Genomic DNA, 24669 nt, shown 5'->3' on the forward strand with positions numbered 1-24669 from the left:
TAATGGTACAAAATAACACTGGAAATATAGGGCATGGAGGGTTTTAATTTTTATCCTAATAACAACAGGAAATGTTAAAAGAGTTATAAATAGGGGGAGGTAACATGATCAGATTACTATTGTGGGAAAATAGTAATCTGGCTGAAGTGGGCAGGAAAGATTAGAAATACATTGATACTTGGCAATTATTCTAAAAAATACCTCTTATTATCGAAAATGTTCTCATATACAAAGTTCTTACTCACCGTTTACCTTTGGTAATTTTAGATTTGAAGCCTCTTTCCTAAAATCTGCAAATTTAGAGAGAGACATTACACAATGAGGAATGGCATCCTGATCTTACCCCGTTTGAAAGGAAACCAATGGATAGATTGAATACTTCTTTTCCCACTAACATTTATCATTGATAACCATTCCCTTCTCAAAAGTTGTTCCCTGGCTCCCAAAATATCCATTCTCTCCTCATTCTTTGCTTACTTCTTGCGCTTCTTCATGGTTATCTTCCACCAACTCCTTAAATGTGGCAGTTTCTAATGTCACAGATGCTTCCTTTCTCCCTAAGGGGACAAGTTAATCCCCAGCCCGTCTATTCAATAAAATCCTTAATTATTAGTCTAAATTGTCCTTCTTGATCTCTTACCTACCTATCTACTATCTAGTCCTAGAATTTTTCCTAAGAACAAGTTACAGTTATATCTATTCCCTCCACATACTTCCCACAGAGATGCAAGTTGGTATAAAGATCCGAGGAACAAACAATAGAAATAAAATCTATCCATTTGCATAGATGGACTCTATTGTATTAAAGAACAGTTTAGAATGACTCACAACTAGCCCAGGTATTACCTTGAAACAAACAGAGGTTAGAATACACATACATTATATTTGCCTTAATTTGTGTTTTTATTTGTTTTAAGCAGGATAAACAAAACAACTAACCTATAAAAAGTACTTTTAAAATAGTAGGTTTGGGCAATTTTACATGATAGCTCCCAAGACTTCTGAACTTAGGTACTATTAATATTTTTGGCCAGATAATTATTGGGGAGACAAGGGTATTATCCTGTAAATTGTAGGATGTTTAGCAGCAACCCTTGCCTCTATTCACTAGATGCCAATAGTCCTCTCACATCAGTTGTGATAACCAACACTGTCTCTAGATATTGCCAAATATTCCCTGGTGTGAGGAGGGGGGCAATGGAGGATTTGATTATACTTTTTATTTTGTATTTATTTATTTATTTATTTGAGATGGAGTCTTGCTCTGTTGCCCAGATTGGAGTGCAGTGACGCGATCCTAGCTCACTACAACCTCCGCCTCCCGGGTTCAAGCATTCTTGTGCCTCATCCTCCCAAGTAGCTGTAACTACAGGCACAGGCCACCATGCCAGGCTAATTTTTGTATTTTTTTAGTAGAGACGGGATTTCACCATGTTGGTCAGATTGCTCTCAAACTCCTGACCTCAGGTGATCTGCCCGCCTTGGCCTCCCAAAGTGCTAGGATTATAGGTATGAGCCACTGCCCCCAGCCTGATTACATTTTTTAGCTGAAGCTAAATTTAAAGGCAGGAAATGGCTTTCTAAATATGGGATAAAATCCATCTCAGTACATTCAAGCTGAGGGTATATAGATGGATCAGGTAAATCTTTGTAAATAAAGTAAACAACAACTCAACACTTACAATTGACTATAGAAATAAACATTAGTTTTTCAACAATACCTTGTACTTTTCAAAGGGTCTTTCATCCAAAAACAGAAAGCTACAAAACCATTAAGACCTCTCTAAAACTCATGAAAGGAAAAGGATTAACTTTGAAACAAAATTATTCTTCAAAGCCATGCAACAAATATATTCTGAGACCAATTTTACAAGCCAGGTCATCAGATCAACCAGGAATTTGATACTGTAATGACTAAATCTCTATGGGCACATATAACATATAGACCTGAATATGGTCTACAGTAAAGTGTCCAACAAGTTTATGATGTGATTTAGGGGCCAAGTATTAAGACTTAAATAATATTTGGTAAAATAGTTTGAAACCCTTGGACAAAAATTTAGAAGAACAGTAATATCAAACATTTGGACTAGAAAGCCCATGGTTGACCTCCCTAAATTAAAAAACAACAACAACAACAAACAAACAAAAAAACAACTAAAAACTAAATAAAATTCAGAAGAAATTTTTTATACAAGCTGCTGGTTATCTGTCAAATCAACTCACCTTCAACAAAGGAGTCATCCATTACTTCTTGAAGTATGTCATCAGTAAAAGAAAGCCTATCAGTGTTTTCCAGTACATCCGGATTTTTGTCTTTGTCAAACTGACAATTTTCTTTCATGGAGTCTAATGTATTGATAGTCTCATTCAATGCTACAGAGAATATATATACAACATGTAATTCAGTCCATGGATCTAAATCTTTTGAGCATAACAATAAAATTGGCTGGGCGCGGTGGCTCAAGCCTGTAATCCCAGCACTTTGGGAGGCCGAGACGGGTGGATCATGAGGTCCGTAGATCGAGACCATCCTGGCTAACACAGTGAAACCCCGTCTCTACTAAAAATACAAAAACTAGCCGGGCGAGGTGGCGGGCGCCTGTAGTCCCAACTACTCGGGAGGCTGAGGCAGGAGAATGGCGTAAACCCGGGAGGCAGAGCTTGCAGTGAGCTGAGATCCGGCCACTGCACTCCAGTCCGGGCGACAGAGCGAGACTCCGCCTCAAAAAAAAAAAACAATAAAATTGATGGCCTCTTTGAGATCTACACTGTCGAATAAGGCAGTCACCAGCCACATGTGGCCATTTAAATATTTAGAGTGGCCCATTCTCTACTCTTATAATTTTCTATAACCCTACTTCAATAGTTTTCTCCACTCCAATAGCTTTCTATTTGTAGCTCTAATAGCTAAAAATAATCCTTTTCTTTATTCTTAAAACTGATTTGTTAAATGTCCAGACATTTAACATTTGAGGTGAGCTATTCTGCTACAGACAAAAGTATGCTAAAGTTTCCCTAGTTATTCTGTTAATAAGCGCACCATTTCAGTAAAGTCCCCCTCATTCCTCATAACTCCTAAATGCCAATTTTTCTCTTTCCTTCCCTGCATCCCTTGTTTCTGTCAGCTAACTTCACCCATTTTAAAGAATCATCATAGCCTCTTAAGTTTAGCACAGTAACAAACATTTGGACTAAGAAGACCATGGCTGACCTCCCTTGATTTAAAAAATGTTAAAAGTTCACATTTCCAAAGTATATTTCTAAAAAGGCATCTCTCAGGATTTTGTTCTATGATATAGTCAATTGTCATTGGTAAGAAGTTTCAAAAACAGGTCAGTGAAGAACAGTTGAAGGGATATTTGAGTCCAGAGAGAAGATTCATTTAGTGGGAAGGAAAGAGAACACGTGAGTTATCTTGACATTTCTGGAAGGCTATAAATGGGAGGAAGAATCCAAATGTTAAATATGGTTCCAGGAAATTTCTACCAAATATGTGGAATAATTTTCTAGTTCCATAGCTGTCGAAAATTATAGAATGAGCTACTTCAAAAAGTCATAAGGACTTCCAAGAGTGAAATGAGTGAATGTACGTTACCTAGCCTATCCCTGCAACCAACTAATTTTGATTTTGATTTTTAAATAGTAAATATAAAAGTTGAGGGAATTCTGCCTCTAATGAACTAGGGAACTATCAAACCTTCTATTACAGTCCTCATTCTCTGACAACAATAAAATACAACTAGATATAAACAACAAATTTAAGGCAACAATGACATTTAAATTGCTTTGAAATTTGGCCAGGTGTGGTGGCTCATGCCTGTAATCCCAGCACTTTGGGAGGTCAGGAGTTTGAGACTAGCCTAACCAACATGGTGAAACACTGTCTCTACCAAAAATACAAAAATTAGCCAGGCATGGTGGTGTGCACCTGTAATCCCAGTTACTCAGGAGGCTGAGGCAGGAGAATCCCTTGAAACCAAGAGGTGGAGGTTGCAGTGAGCCAAGATTGCGTCACTGCATTCCAGCCAAGGAGACAGAATGAGACTCCATCTCAATAAATAAAATTAAATAAATAAATAAATAAATTGCCTTGAAATTTAAAGTTTCTCCTAAATAACTCTTAGATCAAGGATAAAATCAAAATGCAACTGGAAATATTTATAAAATAACTATAATAATAGCCTAACAAGTCAAAGACTGTTAGATACACCAAAGTTTCACTAAAATGAAAATTGACTGCCTTAAACATGCTTATTACCCAGTAAGAAAAAAAATAAAGTAAATAAATAATTTAAATAAGAAATTAGAAAAACTATTAAATGAGCATAAGGGAACAATATAAAGGACTTACTAAAGATAAAACCAGAAATTAATTTTTAAACTATAAATAGAAACACTAAAGATAAACCCAAGAGCTAGTACTTTAAAAACAGAGATAACAGAACATTCAGTAGCAAACAAAGAAGAAAGTTATATATATACAAATATATATTTAAGAATGAGAAAATAACCATATATACAAAAAAATGAGAAGAATTAGAAGTGCACAGGGCTGTCCTAATAGTCTAAGCCATTTTAAATCTCAATAAAATTTGAAATTTCCTAGAAGAATCAAATTACCAAACTGACAAAATGAAACAAAAAATGGCAAAAAGCAATCCACCAAAAACAAAGCCAAAAAATCAAAAATAAACTAGAAAAAAACCTGAAATGGGTAAGACAAAGTATGAATGCTCCTACTATCAGAATTTTTAATAAATAATACTCGCTGTTGATAAAGGTGTGAATTTCCACAAACCTTTAGGAGGGTAATTAGGCAGCAGCTTGTTAACATTTTACATCTAAAAATGTAAACATTTGGCCCAGCAAGTCCACTTCTAAGGAATTTGCCCTACAGAAAAATTGTGTGCAATGTGCACAAAGATATATGTACAAGGATACTCACCAAATGTTTGTAATAGTAAAAAATAGCAATAACCCAAATATTTATTAAAAGTATTGTGGACAAAATTATAGTTCATTCCTCTAGTAGAGCATTATGCAGTCTTTTAAAAGAATGAGGTAGGTTTACATAATACAGTGGAACACAGAATTATATCTAAGATATACTGTCATATATTGCATTCAAGTTGTGCAATATTATGGACAGATGTAAAGAAGAAAGCCTAAAAGGATATTTATGAAACCTTCACGTGGATATTTCTGGAGGGTAATGTTAATATTACAAGAGACTTGCACTTTATACTTCTTACATTCCTGGTCATTTAAGTTTTTTACAACATTAAAAAGAACCATTCATTCATATATAATAAAGGTGTCTTATTTTAACTATCGGAAAAGATCATAATCTTGTTATTTTTCCAATCTCCAATCACAAATGTACAATTCTTAAATTTCAAAATAAAATGCAGGAAATTCCCCATAACTGAAAGTGTTCAAGTACACATGAAGCAAACATTTGGCATAGATACTATAAAGAAGATTTAAACACCAAATTTAGTGTTTTACTAGATGAACTTTGAATAAGTTCTGTATCGTTGCCTTCTAACAGTTTTACCATAAAGCTCTTACCAATATAATTGGAAAATTTCTGGGTGTCCCTCAAAGCCCTCATACAGTCTTTAATGTTCACCATGTTATCTTCTGCAAGGAAAAGAGAGAGATGACAAACAAGAACCCCTGGACAAAGTAACACTTAAAGGCTAGTATCAAAATCAGCATATGGCTTATATATTTCTCGAACATTTTATTTACAAGGTACTTCTAGATTCAATTTCATACATTAAGCCTCACAATAACCCTACAGTGTTGTAGGTATACTAGTTCCGATTCTACCTATAATGGGAACTGAAGTACAAACAAAGCCCCAGTAACTCTGACCAGTAATTCCGTCAAAGGTGGCAAAGCTAGGATTTCTATTCACAGAACTTGAATTTCTAAGATGTTCTTCATTCACTACATCAAGAGAGCAATGAGGACAGAGGATTCTAACAAGCCCACTTCCACAAAATCTAGACCTGCTTGTATAAAAGTATTCTTATAACTGCAAAAGAGGAAATTAAGAGGAAAGGCTCCACTTCAAAGATTACATTTATAGTAAGATAAGCAAATACCTATAGACCTTGCACATCTTCTTTACTCATTAAAAAAAAAGAAAAACCTGAGAGTAATATTTAAAATGCTTACCAGAAACAAAATCTGATTGAAGAATTTTCTCTACCTCTTGTTTAGGTGACTTAATCCCAGTATTTCTTAGAAAGTCTTCCAAGTTCTTCTCAGCTATCATGTCACCTTCAAGCAAATCAGCAGCTAAGACAACTTCCTGTAACTCTATAAATAGAAAAAAAGTTAATTGATAAAAAGCAGTAGCCATCACTCAAGACATTTGTTAGTGGAAAGCCATAGTTTATTATTATATCCTGAACTGAGGAATAAGAAATCTCAGAGAGAAATTTATCCCTTATAGCATTCTATTACCAGCAGCCCAATGTACAAAGAGTTCTCTTGATCTATCACATTTCTCTGGTGCATTTATAAAATTTGCACAACCAAAATCACTCATATAGCTGAACTTTTCACTGCAGTTATACAAAGTAATTATTTTGCCGTGGACCTCTAATGGTAGCAAATAAAATTATTTAGATATAGGAGAAATAACTTTCAGAATTATGAAAAATGTAAAATATGGGACAAGATTTACAAGGGCTCATGCAGTTTTTCTTTTCAATTCCACCAGGACTCAATTGTACCCTAACATCTGGAATGTTGCTTTATTTCCAGCACTGGTTAAGTCAGACCAACATTCAAATTCTGGCTCCAGGATTTGTAACCTGGAACTGTGCAACTGTGAGCAAATTATTACTACTTAACATCTCTTTCGTCTAAAATGGGATAATACTAATATCTACCTCACAAGATTGATGTGGAGAGTAAATATAATAATGTATAAAAAGTACTTGAGACAGCATTAGACATATAATAATGCCTCAATAAATGTCATATTTATAGAATAAAATTAGTTTTATTATTATTATTAAAGTCAACAGAAACTAGCTGCAAATAGTAATTACAGTTTAAGCCTTACGTCCTGCCTCACTTTCTGTTCCTCTAACATCACTGGGAGGCAACTACAGATGGCAATCTGAGCTTTGCTGACACCCAAAAAACCTGTATCAGCTCTGCTTTCTTGCCTTAGCATTTGATTTCCTTTAAAAACAGTTTCTTTGCACAACCACCTTGAGTAGAGTCTGCTCATGCTCCCAAGTTCCACATACTGTAGGACCAGGAAGCAGAATAGCATTTTCCTGTCTTTCTGCTGCTGCTGTCAGGCCATTTTAGTTCCACCTTCAATCAAACCTTATCCCTCTCCCTTGAGGCTCAGGCCTGTTATTCAACTATGCCACTCTCCTGACAACAGTATTGATTACTGTCTCATCACTCCTTCACATTCTCTAAGGATTTTGGCACTTTGATCATCATCCTCCTTCTACCTCTCATCCCAATATCATCCAATGACAATAAGGATGAGCCTGGCCTCAGAGCACTTTGACCTCTTAACTTCAAAAGGCCTTTATTTCCTTTCCAAAGTCATCCACACCAATGGCTACCCTTAATCCTTATCATTACCTGGAATTGTCTATTCCACCTCTAAAATCTTAAATTACAAGGTCAGACACTGACCACATTCCCTTAAAATTACACGTGTAGATACTGACAGAAGGCATAGAACCTCATACTATGCCTATTCTCTTGGCTCCTCCAAGTTCTTTAACAAATAGTCTAGACAGAGTAAACCAGCTTTATCAGTTAGTAGTGAAGGATACACTCTGAAAGTCAAGTTCCTATATGCCAGTCAATGTTTCATCAAAACCAAGTTTCATCTGCGTATAAACGTATCAATGCCAACATGTTAACCAGAAATTAGGTGAACACACAGCATTAAAAACAAAAACAAAAATAAGTCCTTTCAATAAAAGTAAACCTAACCGTTATAAATAATTCAGTACTTACCTTCTAACCTGGCAGCATCACGCATATTCCTTACTACTTTTGCAAATTCTTCAAATTGTACTTTGTCACCTTCTGTGAGAGAAAACACTTTTTTAATAGACCAACCTCATTAAGCAAAAGTCAGATCCAACAAAGCTACCTATAAAAATGTAAACCATTTGATGCACTCATAAGAATCATATTTCCTTTTCATATTTTTGAGTAACCAAAGGATTGATTTTATGGGATTAATAAACATTAAGACTACAGAAGTCAGGCTGATGGTTGGGCAAGGTGGCTCATGCCTGTAATCCCAGCACTTTGGGAGGCTGAGGGGGGTGGATCACAAGGTCAGGAGCTCAAGACCATCCTGACCAATATGGTGAAACCCCATCTCTACTAAAAAATACAAAAATTAGCCGAGTGTGGTGGCGTGTGCCTGTAGTTCCAGCTACTTGGGATGCTGAGGCAGCAGAATTGTTTGAACCGAGGAGGTGGAGGTTGCTGTGAGCCAAGATCTCACCACTGCACTCCAGCCTGGGTGACAGAGCAAGATGCCATCTCAAAAAAAAAAAAAAGAAAAAAAAGTCAGGCTGAGTTCTCAATTTCAATCAATGGAAACAATATAATCCATATTCCCAAAAGATAAAACCAAGATATATTCTAGACAAAATTAAGAGACATACCTCAGTCTTAGTTTTGTCTTTCAACTGTTTAAAGATAAAAATTCTACACCAGAAAACTTCAAACGTTTCTTTCGTGCCTGATAGGCCTATGACTATAATTTCTGATATGTGTTTACACCCATTTCTTACACAGTACACAAGTACTAGATTACAAAGTTAAAGTGACGAACACAGGAAACTGAAGCAGCTTTGTTTTCCCAGCCAGGAATAAGGAATCTTAAGATTTAGAAACATTATAGTTTATTATCATAGACTAGAACAAAGTACAACAAGCAAAATGTGTCACCAGCAGATAAAAGCCTGAACAGGGCTTAAGTATATAGCCACAATTAACAATGTCTCACCTTCTATCTACCTTGGCTTTAAATTAACACTTGAACTTTTAGGAACTATTCTTTTTTGTTGTTGTTGTTGTTGTTGTTGTTGAGACGGAGTCTCGCTCTGCCGCCCAGGCTGGAGTGCAGTGGCGCGATCTCAGCTCACTGTAAGCTCCGCCTCCCGGGTTCCCGCCATTCTCCTGCCTCAGCCTCCCGAGTAGCTGGGACTACAGGCGCCGCCACCTCGCCCAGCTAGTTTTTTGTATTTTTTTTTTTTTTTTTAGTAGAGATGGCGTTTCACTGTGTTAGCCAGGATGGTCTCGATCTCCTGACCTCGTGATCCGCCCGTCTCGGCCTCCCAAAGTGCTGGGATTACAGGCTTGAGCCACCGCGCCCGGCCAGGAACTATTCTCTACAGTAAAAACACATGTCTTTATTGCAGTATTTTTGCTGCTTCTGTCATTTAGTAGAGTCCTATATATCACTAACTGTAAAGGCTCTGTCCCTGAATCTGTGTTCTCTCTCTGATGGGAGAAGGATAGAAGTGTTCATACATTCCATTCCTCATACTTCTTTTATACTTTTATACCATTCAGGATGGCCTTGCACTAGCCTCACATCAATCAACAAGGTTACATAATCAAATATTCTAAGACCATGTTATATAAAGATGTTCTTAATTAAGTGTCTTCAATTTATAGTAGCTTAAAGATCAGCTTAAAGTAGGCAACAGGTATTGTAACTCAGTCACCTAAATGGAGTCCCCTCTGAATCTAGTTCTTGGTATGTATAATCAAGTAGAACTAAATCACAGCTACTTAGAATTCTGGGAGGAAGGGAAGTGAAGGGAAGGAGCAGGGAAGGGATGGGAGGAGACAGGAGGGAAAGGAAGGAGGGAGGGAGGGAGAGTGGGAAGGGAAGGGAGTAAGAGAGGCAAGGAGGCAAGGAGGCAAAGGAAGAAAGGAAGCAGGGAGCCCATCTGAGGTCAACAGGTACTGATAACACCAACAAAATTTACAGGTGATCTAACAAAATTTACAGCTAGCTTTGGACCTATTTACCAAGGGACCCAAATCTATAAGCATGACCTGCAATCTCATTTGATCCTTTGGTTCATATAACTTGCTGAAATAGAATAGCAACTACCAATATTAGGAAAGATTTCCTGGATATCTTTAAATAAATCCTGAGAAAAGAGATGTGGATGAATAGAGCTGCTGTCAAGAATTTGTAGCTCAATTATTCTTTGCTAAACCACCATAACAGGGTTAATCACAGCTGATGCCAGGTTGCAAAGTTAGAGCCTGAAACAAAGACTCAGATCTGGCTTTAATGGATATTGCATAAAAAATCATGAAGATAAGTTTAGAGTCTTGTTGCCACGCCAAAAAGAAAACAAAGTTATTAAGCTAATTTCAACCACATCAGATATCAGAGTCAGGAGAAACAGAGAATATCAGTTTAAGTTTAAAAATCTAAAACAAACAAAGCCAGAGAAACCACCAGCAGAGAAGAGACTGTCCCAGGCCTTAAATGCCTAACAACACCTATTAATGATTTCCTTTAATTCTTAGCCTATGGATTCAATGTCTCACATTCACCTTGACCATTTTCCATACCATCTTACATATTTTTGCTCAACACCAACTTTCTTCACTCAGGTCTTTCAGAAGAAACAAGAGAGCTCATAAGCTATATAACTAGATATTTGGGAAGCATTTCTGAATTTGCCAAATGATAAATTACCTTTTCTATTTTGCAATGCTTTTTTTGTAATCATCAGAAGATTACTTTTTAATTTTAAATATATTTTAAAATATTAAGGAGTCAATATGGAATACTGCCAATAACAAGGAACTCACTCTTCAGTTTAACTAGAGAGAATCTGAACCAGTTGTTTTTCAGGTTTTTTTTTTCTTTTTAACATAACCTGGTCAAAAGAATACCTTAGATCAGTAATTTTAATTTCTTTCTTACATTTCTAAGGTCTTATGGAGCTGTTTCAGCAGTTCACTTGGTCATTTCTCCCACTTTGGTCCGAGAAGCTCAACTTTAATATTTTATATATTAGGAAACTATATAAGATTTAATCTGGAAAAAAAGCATTCTGCTTCAACAATATCAAATATAAACAAAAATAATAAATCTCAAAATTTTGCAAGCCACTGCATTAAAATAAGAACTAAATACGTTTGTACTAAGGGCACAATGTTAAAAGAAGAAATGATGTGACAAAAGGCATACAGATACAGTTTTCAATATCACGTGTATATTTAGGCTTAAATTGTAAAATCATCTGCATTTGATATACTGTCTTTTGCTTCGTAAGTACAGAATAATAAACACAGGCCTGGTGCGGCAACTCATGCCCGTAATCCCAGCACTTAGGTAGGCCAAGGTCAGAAGATCACCTGAACTCAGGAGTTTGAGACCAGGCTGGGCAACATGGCAAAACCCCGTCTCTACAAAAAATTAGCCAGGCACAGTGCTGTGCACCTGTAGTCCCAGCTACCTGGGAAGCTGAGGCAGCAGAATTGCTTGAACCGGGAGGCAGAGGTTGCAGTGAGCCGAGAGTGTGCCACTGCACTCCAGCCTGGGTGACAAAGCAAGACTTTGTCCCCCCCAAAGAAAGAATAATAAACACAATATATGAGTTTTTATTATAATAAAAATACTTTTCTAGTTATTTTCATATCTCATAAAATAATACTTTGTTGGTCTGGTTCAAATAAATGCTATCTATTACTTTCTGTGGTACATGCTGCCTATAAATTCCACTAACTTTAACAAAAGAACCTGAAGCACTGCCACAGAGAAAAAGGGAAGAAAATCTATATTATTAGGTAGAAATTATCCTTCTTTTCTTCATCAACCCTTTTCACCTCAAATCTTCCAATAAACAAAATAATCAATACATTTAAAGCCCAAAACTGCTAGCCTCAACTAAACAGAAGCTCAATGGATGAAAAGGATAAAACATTATTACAGAAAAAGACAATTCTTTGACAAAGACCCCTGACAGCATGCTTATGTTACTAATCTCGTTCTGTATAAACATTCCACATAAAAGAACATAAACGTACTACGCACGTTTTTAACTTGTAGGCACTAAGACTATGAGAGAGTAGAAATGTCTACCTATAGCCTACGTACTCTCCTTCCTGCATGTAGAATATCAGCAGTAAATGATGGAGACTTGCTTTACATTTTTTAGTCTATAGTCTTTATTATACAATACCTTTTTGAACTTTGTTTTTTTTTGCTTTTTTTTTTTAACTTGCTAAACAGAGGTGGTAGCTATCAGCAGGTGTGTTTTTCTGCCAAATTAAATAAAAGCCTATTTCAACAAAACAGTATGAATATTCCAAGTACTGTTATTATAAAATTTGAATAGATGTCTTAACATTTCCTAATCATGCCCTCTGTGTTCATTGGGATATGCCATTTTCCAGTAACATACCACACAACTTGAAGGAACTCTGCATATTTGATCAATTTAGAGTAGTAATAAATTACATAACAATATTTTCATATTGAATAGCCAAACAAGCTGAACTTTCTTTATACAGTATTGCCTAAATGCATATATTGGCATTTTAATCATATTGGAACACTCCATCTTGCCAAGTTCAAGATACAACGACAAATAAGTTGACAGAAAATAAAGTAATACCTTGGTATACTTTTTAATTTTAGTATTTGTAACACTCACCATCAACTGTAACTAGTTTCAACGCAGCTAGAAATTCATCCTTTTTTAAATTACTATTCAAACTAGTCAGAGTATTCCACAGGTCAGAAACACTCATCGTCTCCTTTCTGAGATTGTCGAGGGTTTCAATAGCATCAGGCAATACTAAAGGGTAAATAAAACACAAGTTTTATGAATGCTTATCCAAGAAGTTCACACAGTAAACTGTCATCTGCAATAGACAAAAATTAAGGTTTTTATGGTTTAAAAGAATAATAAATATAGCATAAATGAACTGCCAACTTTCAAATATGAAAACATAATAAAATATTTAGCCTCAAATATAATGCATTTTTGAGGATCTTGAAATATTTTAAGAACTTAGTGCCCCAACCCTGAATATTATAAGTAATAATTTTTATTGAATTTAGATTTTTAAAAGTGTGAATTCAGAAACATTTTCAATTGATAATACAATTAAGTAGCTTTTGTTCTATATCTCTCCCTAAAATTCTCCTCTGGCTCCTACTTCCTCTTCAATCTATCACTGTAGACAATAAAAAGAAAGACTATTTCAATGCAAAATCATTGAAGCATCTTAAGCAAAGGAGTGAAATTATCTTACTACAAATTTGTAAAAAGTCACTGTGTTGCTATATAGAGAATTGATTCTCAGGAAGATTAGATAGTTAGGAAGAGCCAGCAGACATTAGTGACCAAGATTTTATTTATAACCTGTACAATCTTCTCAGCTGTGTGATTTTCTCCAGAAATGCTGTCAGACACAAGAAGGAAGGTAATTGGGTTCATTCGGGGTTGAGAGTTTTGCCAGATAGGTGCAACAAAAGTACACGGAGGCAAGATAGTCTAGGGTATTCGGTATGTATAGATAAGATAATTTAAACCAAATAAGGAGGAAAAGTGAAAACAGGAGGAGACTGATGGATTAGGAGAAAGCGGAGCGGTAAAGGGATGTAAGGTCCCAATGAGGTATATGGAACCAATAAAGAAGACATGCTCTGAGCAGTCTAATGAAGAAAAAAGAAAAAGAAGTAAACACAAACATGCAATATTAACGATGAGATATAAAATACAATGACAGAGATAGATTAGGTAATGTACTATATAACTCTGTGCTAATAAAATGTTAATCTCCATAAAACTGAAATTCCTAGGAAAAATGAAGTAACTGACAAACAATCTCTTTCTCTGTATGATGTACCCCCGTATAGGAGACAAATTAAATCTTATATTGTAAGGTAAAAAGAGTTGCTACTTAAAATCTACCGTTACCTAACATGTAAGAACAAAATAACACAACGTTACTTTCAGTCCCAATTTTTAGAATGCATACTAACTTCACTCCATTAAAAACATACATATGTAATCTTACATTTCTTTATGGTGAGCTTCTGAGTGGCAAAACTATCTTTTCCATATTACCACACTTACAGCTTAACATAAAGCCTAGTACATATTAATGGTTCATAAATGTTACTGAATAAATTGGAAGACAGAAATGGCAACAGATGTAACCAGAAATTCTCATATTAGTACTCAGCCACTAGATGGCATCATTTTTCCTAAGTGGAAAGACATTTAAATCCCCAAAAGGAATGCTATCCATGGTTCTAGCCCTCTATAAGTGTGCAAATGAAAAATAAAATTATGATAGCTCTTAATTCACTTGCATGTAGAAGACGCTCTAGAATCAGGGGTCATTACAGGGGATTAAAGTCAAATATAGCAGCAGGAAGCCAGGCACTTATTTGTCAGATGACCTGCAGGATAACCAGCTCTATAAGAGACTAAAATAGTGTTTATGCTCTTCTAAAATCTGTCAAACCATTTGGTCCACAAAAAGCAGAAGACGTGATATTCTTACGTACATAATTTTTCAGAGAAGCATTCCGTGTTGTTCATCATAGTATCAATGAATTCTTTAACATTCACTTTTTTTGTTTCTACAGGAAAAAGAAACACATTTTCTTCAGTATCTTTTAAGTGTTAAATTATTATGAAAAATATTATGTAAAATAAGTTATATATTCAGAAATATATAATTATATCCATCAGGTAATACTAACCAATAAAAATACATGGGTATAAAGGGGAAAAGCAAATCAATTTACAGTAGAGAAGTAAACACTGAAAAACACCAAGAAAACTGGTCAAAATTCTTCCAGTCCTTCTCAAGCATACATAATATTTTTAACTTTTATTTATGTATATATTTATTTTTGAGACAGAGTCTCTCGCACTGTTGCCCATGCAATCTCAGCTCACTGCAACCTCCGCCTCCCAGGTTCAAGCGATTCTCCCACCTCAGCCTCCCAAGCAGCTGGGATTACAGGCACGTCACCATGCCCGGTTAATTTTTGTATTTTTAGTAGAGACGGGGTTTCCACTATATGAATACACAATGGTGTATACCGCAATTTATTTATACATTCTGTGGATGAATATCATGTTGCTTTCTTTCTCCTTTTTTGCCATTAAGATCAGTGCTGCCATGTACATTCTTGAACATGCTTCCTGGTACTTAAGTCCAAGAGATGTTCCAGGACTTATAGCTAAGAATAGTATTTCTAAACCATGGGGTATGTAAACTTTACAAGACACTGCATATTGTTTTCCAAAGTGGTTTTACCACTTTCACCATATTTACCAGTACTTAGAATAACATATTTCTTACTTTTTCCCAATTTTAGTGGATATAAACATGTATCTCATGAGCCAGGCATGGTGGCTTGTGCCTGTAGTCCCAGCTACTCAGGAAGATGAGGTAGGAGTTTGAGCCCAGGAGTTTGAGGCCAAAAGATCTCTCTTTTTTTTTTTTAAGTACCTCATTATGACCTAAACTTTGCACTTCCTTAATTACTAAAGATGTTGAGAACCTTTTCATGTGATTATTAGCAACTTGTGTCTTCATGTGGAAAATTTTTATAATTTCTATTGAGTTGTTAGTTTGTAAAAGTTGCCTATATATTCTCTACGATAATCATCACTGTTGTAAGTGTTGCAAATAACCAGTTTGTGCCTTGTATTTCATTCTCTTTGTTGTATCCTTTAACAAAGAGAAGTTCTTAATGTATTCAAATTTATCAATCTTTTCTAGTTTCTTATTTCGCATCTTAAAAAATCCTATGTCAGAAAATTTTTCTTCTATTTGTTTTCTAAAACTTAGTTTTCACACCTGGATATTATTGAATATGGTGTGAGACAGGGATGTAACTCTATTCTTTCCATTTGAATAAGTAATTATTTCAGTACCATTTATTAAATAGTCCTTCTTTCCCCAGTTATCCACCACTTTATCATATGTGTTGCCATGTATGTTTGTGGATATGTTTGGAAGTTCCTTATCTTGTCCTATTGGTAAATTTCTCTATCCCTGTGCCATTCTTACACTCTTTTAGTCACTATGGCTTTATAAGGAGTGTTGCTATCCAGGAGAGCAAGTTCCTCCCAACCCCCACCCCCCAACACACACACATCTCCACAAATGTTCTTCTTCAAGAGTGCTTTAGCTATTCTTAGCCTTTAGTCATTCATATAAATATTAGAATTAGCTTACAAAAAAGTCAGGGTTTTATTAGAATTGCTTTGAACAAATAGGTTAATTAGAGAATTGACAGTTTTGGGTCTCTGAATCTACAGACATGGGATACATTCTTATTTATCTAGATTTTAATGTCTTCACAAAGTCTTATTTTCTCTATACAGGTGTCATACAACTTAGACATATTCCATTTTTTACTTTTTATTATGGAAAATGTTAAATATATACAAAATAGAAATAATAGTGTAATATGTTCATATATGATCTCTAGCATCAACAATGATCAACTCATAGACAATATTATTTCACCTATCACCCCAGTCTCCTGTCAAGCCACTCTCACCCATTCCCTTTAGAAGAGCTGCTGCTAGGTTACATGGGCACAGATACTTAAAACTGGTATACCTTTATTGTGAATTGTAGGCTTTGACATAATAATGAATCCTTATTTGCCCCCATTTAATGCCTTTCGTCCTGACTTCTACCTTGTCAGACAGCAATACCACAAATTCTGCTTTCTTTTTGTTTACATTTTTGCCTAGGAAAAAATCTAAAAAAGACTATTTAAAAAATAAATAAAAAATTTTTTTAATTAAAAAGACTATTAATATTGGTTAATTCTAAATAATGGGCTTTTGAGTGTTTTGTTGTACTTTTGAGTATTTCCATACTTTCTGGATCAGTTTAAATTTAACTTTTTATAATAAAAATGTTAGTCATTTTTCTAAGGAAAAAAATAACAAATTGACCCTCCTTCCAGATGTGTCAATGCAGTTTGCCTGAAAATATATCACTCACCACCAGCTTCAGTCAATTCTGTGATCTTCTTAAATTCTGGCTTAGAAAGGTAAATACCAAAATTTTGAAGACAAGTATTTAGATCCTCATAATCCACATTTTTATCTTTAATTTTATCAATGGCTTTAATGACACCAGGCAACACTAAAAATAAAGGAATATGCTAATAAGTATTAAAAGTAAGTCAAAAATAAAACACTACTAATAAGATGAATTTTAGTTCTAACACTAAATTAACAAAAATATAAATCACTTCAGCAATGTTACATACTAAAAGCATATCTAGAATCTTTAATAAAAAAACCAGTAAGTATCAAAATCAAAGTCAAAAATACATTATTCTAGGCCACACACAGTAGCTCACACCTGTAATTCAAACACTTTGAGAGACCAAGGCGGGAGAATCACTTGAGGCCAGGGATTTGAAAGCAGCTTGGGCAACAAAGCAAGACCCCTGTCTCCACAAAAAAAATAAAAAGCTAGCTGGGCATAGTGGTGTGAGCCTCTATTCCTAGCTACTGGGGAGGCTGAGGTGGGAGAATTGCTTGAGCCCAGAAGATAGAGGGTGAGGTGAGCTATGATAGTACCACTGTGCTCCAACTTGGGCAACAGAGCAAGACCATCTCAAAAAATACGATAGATAGATAGATACACATACACATATATATTATTCTACTATACTTTAGTCTCTGAACCTAAGGAAGCACCAATTTAATTGCACTGACAGTACAACTAAAATATATAGGAACAAAATATTACCTAATTTCTCCATTTAATTCCAACAATTTATAATTCTTTGTACTCTGCTTCTCAGTAGCAGAAATAGAAGCAGAAAATTTTCAATCCAAAATGATAAACTTGGATAATTTTGTGGCAATACATGGCTCAGTCTTTCACCTTAGTTAATCTTCACCTTAGTTATTCACCTTAGTTAATCTTTCTAAATATACATATTATTACTTAGGAATAACTATTCTACATCTCTTCTTATAATAACTTGGAATTTACATGTCATAAATTTGGTCAGTATTTTCTCCATAAAATCTAAACTGATAAATTTTTACTGCAATTAAAGCATTCTTAAAGGAAATTACTTACAAATATACTGAACTCTTAAGAAGGCTAGCTAACTGGAATTCATCTGGTTTAATCAGAAAATTTCAAACTAGAGGTGGCACCTTAAATCACTTGAAGGAAATGATGAAAAAACAGAGAGAGAGAGTGTGTGTATAAAAAAACAGAGGTTGTGTGTGTATGTGTGTATATTGTATGTGTTTGTATATTCCATCCCTCTCTCAATAAGTTTTATAATATACAAACACACACAATATACACACATACACACATATACACACAAAAACTCTAGAACAAATTAAACTCAAATAGGTTTTCTCTAATTCATTAGGACAGGTAAAGTAGGAAACTGGGCAGTAGAGGGCATTAAAGCCATTACCAGATATAAACTTCAAGTAGTCATTAGAAATCATTATGGCTTTCTAAACAAACAAGTGATGATCAAACTGATGTCTGAACTTGATGATTCTTAAAATGATTATTTAAAAGATTATTCTTTTAAAGAAGATGTGTAAATAGTACAGCAAGATACATGTCCCTATCTTGTGAAAGAAATTTTTAAGTGAACAAAATTCCCATTTAAAAGTTAAAAGCTCTTTTTTAATTTTACAGGTAGAAACAGCAAGCCACCTTAAGCAAATTTGAGATACAATGGAAAATCATTTGCAGTCACCATAGGGATAGAATAACAAACATTTTTCTTTCATCAGCTTCTATACATCCAATACCACATGGAATGCAGAAATCTGGGGAAAGGGTGGACCATTTATACAAAAAGCCCAGGAAAAAGAAGAGAACGAGTTTCCAACTATTATTCTTGAGATTCAAAGTTAGCATAATCTGTCAGAGAGGGATAGGGTTAAAAAAAAAAGATGAAATGAGAGGCCTGGTCACTGTACTGAGTCAGCAAGGGGAAAATATGGTTCTAAATTCATAAGGTGGCTAATAAGAACTCTATTCTCACCTAACCCTCTAAGACTTGGGACTGTTTCCTATAAAGTGGCTGCTGAGTGAACATAAAGAGTTGTACCTTTGAGAATCTTGTTTAGCTTGTCATGGAGCTTTCTTGCTTGAACTCAGACAATGCTTCCTTGATGCAGGTCCATATAAAGAGCTATACACTTGGGAGTACAGGCCAGTTTCACTACAAACTCTCCTGGCTAAGCATTAACACTTAGCATACAGCCTGAAGAAGAATCTCCCCTACCACCAGTATTATTAGCAGAAGAAGAGGACTTTTTAGCTCCAGTCATACATCTAATCTATTCTCTCAGCATCAGCAGTTCCAGCTAGTAGCTAGTTCCAGACTTTCCTCATGAAAGTTGCAACAACAACTTCCTAGTCTAGGCAAATGACAGCCTAAGCGTCAGTCATTTCAAAGCAACCAATCTCTATTGGTTGTAGCAGTCCCCACTTTCAAGATGTATGTAACTGAATTCAGGCTTCAGATACAGAGAAAGACAGACACAAGTACAAGAAAGACTGGTTAATTAGATATAGAAAACAACAGGAAATGTATAGACCATGGTAGGAAGGGGTTGAGAGCTTCCTACTATTCTGCCCATACAGGGATGCAAACATTGCATTTTAGAATATTCCTAGCATGAGAGGAGACACAATGGATTATTTCCATCCAAAGTGTGAATTATGATATTCCAGTAACACTAAATTGATTAGAAGTATAGAAGAAACAAAAGCAGCTAGTCTATTTAGTCAGGTACAGCAAGGTTCACTGTGACTTAAGGCTAAAGCAATATATTGACAACAAAGGGACAGAAAAAAGAATGTCCAATAAGAATCATCAATAACAGGCTAGAAAAAGCAAAGGAGCATTACACTGAAGTAATACAACCAACACTAATAAACTGGGGTGGTGGAAAACACATTAAGAAAGATGATAAATTTCAACAGAATGGAACTATAAAAGCAAAACCTGGAAGAAAGCTATCAGTTTGCTATTATCAGATCCAAATTTAGCTTTAAGTGAATTAATGCAAATATTTTATGAACTTTTAGTAAATCATATAAAAAAGGAATCTAATCTAGAAACTTTTAAAAAAATTATTGAGAAAGGGGTGGAACAACATGGCCAAATAGAAGTTTCCACTAATTGTCCCCCAGCAGGAGCACCAAATTTAACAATTATCTACACAAAAACAGCACATTCATAACTAACAACATGGTGAGCACTCAAAGTACCTGGTTTTAACTTCATATCACTGAAAGAGGCACTGAAGAGGGTAGGAAAAACCATCTTGAATCATCAATGCCATCCCTCCCTCATCCCCCAACAGCAGCCATGTGGTACAGAGAGAGAATCTGTGTGTTTGGGAGAGACAGAGCAGTGATTGTGAAACTTTCCATTGTATCTGCTGCCCTGTCAGAGCAGAAAGCAAAACCAGGCTGAACTCAGCTGATGCCCACCTACAGACAGAGATGAGGAACTTACTTGTTGGGAATTGGAGTAAAGGTGACTTTGGTACGTTTTAGCAAACAGACTGGTGGCATTTTGCCTCTGCCCTAGAGATCTGTGGAACTTTGAACTTGAGGGAGATGATTTAGGATATCTGGTGAAAGAAATTTCTAAGCAGCAAAGCATTCCAGAGGTTACCTCGGTACTGTTAAAAGCATCAGCTTTAAAAGGGAAACAGAGCATAAAAGTTCAGAAAGTTTGCAGTCTGACAATGCAATAGAAAAGAAAAACCCATTTTCTGAGAAGAAATTCAACCCAGCTGCAGAAATTTGTGTAAGTAATGAGGAGACAAATGTTAATCACCAAGACAATGGGGAAAATGTCTCCAGGGCATGTCAGAGACCTTTGTGGCAGGCCTTCCCATCACAGGTCTGGAGGCCTAGGAGGAAAATATGGTTTCCTAGGCCAGGGCCAGGCCCCCCTGCTATGTGCAGCCTAGGTACTTTGTGTCCTGCATCTCAGCCACTCTAGCTATGGCTAAAAGGGGCCAAGGTACAACTCGAGCCATGATTTCAGAGGGTGCAAGCCCCAGGCCTTGGCAGTTTCCATATGGTGTTGAGTCTGCAGGTGCACAGAAATTGAGAATTGAGGTTTGGGAACTTCTGCCTAGATTTCAAAGGACATATGGAAATGCCTGGATGTCCAGGCAGAAGTTTGCTGCAGGGGTGGGGCCCTCATGGAGGACCTCTGCTAGGACAGTACAAAAGGGAAATGTGGGATTGAAGCCCCCACACAGTCCCCACTGGGGCACTGCCTAGTGGAGCTGTGAGAAGAGGGCCACCATCCTCCAGACCCTAGAATGGTAGATCTTCTGACAGCTTGCACCATGTGCCTGGATAAGCCGTAGACACTGAATGCCACCCCATGAAAGCAGCCAGCAGGAAGGCTGTACTCTGCCAAGCCACAGGGGCAGATGTGCCTAAGACCATGGGAACCCACTTCTTACATCAGTGTGATCTGGATGTGAGACATGGAGTCAAAGGAGATCATTTTGGAGCTTTAAGATCTGACTGTACTGCTGGATTTCAGACTTGCATGGGCTCTGTAGCCCCTTTGTTTTGGCCAATTTCTCCGATTTGGGATGGCTGTATTTTCCCAATGCCTATACCCTCATTGCATCTAGGAAGTAACTAACTTGCTTTTAATTTTACAGGCTTATAGGTGGAAGGGACTTTCCTTGTCTCAAACGAGACTTTGGACCATAGACTTCTGAGTTAATGCTGAAATGAGTTAAGACTTTTGGGAAGGCATGACTGGTTTTGAAATGTGAGGACATGAGATTTGGGAGTGGCTGGGGGTGGAATTATATGATTTGGCTGTGTCCCCACTCAAATATCATCTTGAATTGTAGCTCCCATAATTCCCACGTGTTGTGGGAGGGATCCGGTCAGAGTTAATTGAACCATGGAATCATGGGAGCAGTTTCCCCCATACTGTTATCATGGTAGTGAATAACTCTTACAAGATCTCATGGCTTCATAAAGGGAAACCCCTTTCACTTGGCTCTCATTCTCTCTCGCCACTGCCATGTAAGAAGTGCCTTTCACCTTCCGCTGTCATTGTGAGGTGGAACTGTGAGTCCATTAAACCTCTTTTTCTTTATAAATTATCCAGTCTTGGGTATGTCTTTATCAGCAGTGTGAAAACAGACTAACACAAACATACAGTGGGGAAAGGGCAGACTCTTCAATACATGGTGCTGAAAAACTGGATATCCATATGCAGAAGACTGAAACCAAGTGCCATCTCTCACCATATACAAAATCAAGTCAAAATGGATGAAAGACTTAAATCTAAAACCTCAAAATATGAAATTACTAAAATAAAACATTGGGGAAACTAGCCATGACATTGGTTTGGGCAAAGATTTCTTGAGTAATGATGCAAAAGCACAGGCAACACACACAATAATGGACAAATGGAATCACATTAAGTTAAAAAGCTTCTGAACAGCAAAGGAAACAGTCAATAAAGTGATGAGATAACCCACAGAATGAAACAGTCAACAAAGTGAAGAGATAACAGAAAGTATTTGCAAACTACCCATCAGACAAGAGACTAATAACCAGAATATAGAAGGAGCTCAAACAACTCAACAGGAAAAAAATCTAATAATCTGATTTTAAAATGGGCAAAAGATTTGAATAGACATTTCTCAAAAGAAGACATATAAATGGCCAACAGGTACATGAAAAAAAGATGTTCAAATCATTAATCATCACAGAAATGCAAGTGAAAAGTACAATGAGATATAATCTCACCTCAGTTAAAATGGTTTTTATGCAAAAGACAGTCAATGAGGCTGTGGAGAAAGGGGAAGCCTCATATACTTTTGGTGGAAATGTAATGAGTACAGCCACTATGGAAAGCAGTTTGGAGGTTCCTCAATAACTAAAAATAGAACTACCATAAAAACCAGTATTCATACTGGTAGCTATATCTCCAAAAGATGGGAAATCAGTATATCAAAGAAGTATCTGCACTCCCGTGTTTATTGCAGCACTATTCACAACAGCTAAGATTTGGAAGCAACCTGTGTCCATCAACAAATGAATGAATAAAGAAAATGTGGTACATATACACAATGGAGTACTATTCAGCCATAAAAAACAAATGATATCCTGTCATTTGCAAAAGCATGGATGGAACTGGGTGTCAAAAGAATGAAATCCTGTCATTTGCAACAACATGGATGGAACTGGATGTCATTACGTTAAGTGAAATAAGCCAGGCACAGAAAGGCAAACTTCACATATTTTCACTTTTTATGGGAGCTAAAAGTTAAAACAATTGAACTCATGGAGATAGACAGTAGAAAGATGGTTGCCAAAGGCTGGGAAGGGTAGTGGAGGCATGGTGGGGAAGTAGGGATGGTTAATGGGTACAAAAAAAAAATAAAAGACTGAATAACACCTAGTATTTGCTAGCACAACAGGGTGACTGTAGTTAAAAATAAGTTGTACACTTAAAAATATCTAAAAGAGTATAATTGGATTGTTTGTAACACAAAGGATAAATGCTTGAGGTGATGGATATCCCATTTACCCTAATGTGATTATGATGCATTGCACATCTGTAACAAAATATCTCATGTAACCTATAAATATATATACATACTATGTATCCACAAAAATTAAAAATATAAAATAAAACAAAAGGATTATTGGGTTTCAACTAAACACCAAAATAAGTTCCAGCAAAAACCACATGATCATCTCAATAAACACAGAAACAGCATTTGACAAAATCCAACAGGAATTAATGATAAAAACTCTCAATAAGCTAGGAAAAGTAGAGAACTTTCTTGAACTGATGAAGTGCATCTATGAAACACTGACAGCTAACATTATACTTAATAATGAAAGGCTGACTGCTTTCCCTGTATTGGGAACAAGGAAAAAATGTCCACTCATCATTTCCATTCAACCTTCAACAGTGTACTGGAGGTTTAGCCAGTACAATAAGACAGAACAAGGAAAGACACCGTGATCAAAGAGAAAGAAATGAGCCTATTTTTATTCTCAGATGAAATTATCTGATATGTAGAAAATGCTGAAGAATCAAACAAAAATTTAATAGCACAAATAAACAAGTTTAGCAAGGTCTCAGGATATAGATGAATACTCAAAAATCAGACATATTTTTATATACTAGCAACAAACAAACTGAAAATGAAATTAAGGAAATAATTTCATTCATAATTATATCAAAAAGAATAACTACTTAGATTAATTTAACAAAAGAAATGTAAGACTTGTACTTTGAAAACTAAAAACATTGCTGAGAGAGATTAGAGATCTAAAAGAATAAAAAAAATTCATGTTTGTATATTGGAAGACGCAATATCATCAGGAAAATAAAGCTCAATTTCTACCAAAATCCCAGCAAGATTTTTTTTTTTTTTTAGAAATTAGCAAGTTAATCCTAAAACATATACAGAAATGCTAAGGATCTAAAATAGCCAAAATAATTTTGAAACAAAGTTAGACTTTACATTACTCAATTTGAAAACTTAATATAAAACTATAGCAATCAATGCTATGGGGTATTAGCACAGCAATAGGCATATACATCAA

The 24669-nt window shown here is 35.7% G+C and overlaps 1 protein-coding gene across 1 annotated transcript in view; it reads right to left on the reverse strand.

Annotated features, from left to right (window-relative positions):
* EFCAB13 (EF-hand calcium binding domain 13) overlaps window positions 1–24669 on the reverse strand; it is a 121381-nt gene that overhangs the window by 25495 nt on the left and 71217 nt on the right. Inside the window, exons 14-20 of the mRNA XM_033184098.1 lie at window positions 17047–17190; window positions 14576–14650; window positions 12708–12851; window positions 8014–8085; window positions 6190–6333; window positions 5575–5646; window positions 2227–2376 (exon numbers count right to left, since the gene is read on the reverse strand). Coding sequence (XP_033039989.1) covers window positions 2227–2376; window positions 5575–5646; window positions 6190–6333; window positions 8014–8085; window positions 12708–12851; window positions 14576–14650; window positions 17047–17190 — 801 coding nt within the window. The remainder of the gene's footprint in view (window positions 1–2226; window positions 2377–5574; window positions 5647–6189; window positions 6334–8013; window positions 8086–12707; window positions 12852–14575; window positions 14651–17046; window positions 17191–24669) is intronic.

The sequence above is a fragment of the Trachypithecus francoisi genome, unplaced genomic scaffold (genome assembly GCF_009764315.1).
Source record: "Trachypithecus francoisi isolate TF-2019V2 unplaced genomic scaffold, Tfra_2.0 Lachesis_group20, whole genome shotgun sequence".
Taxonomy (NCBI): Eukaryota; Metazoa; Chordata; class Mammalia; order Primates; family Cercopithecidae; genus Trachypithecus; species Trachypithecus francoisi.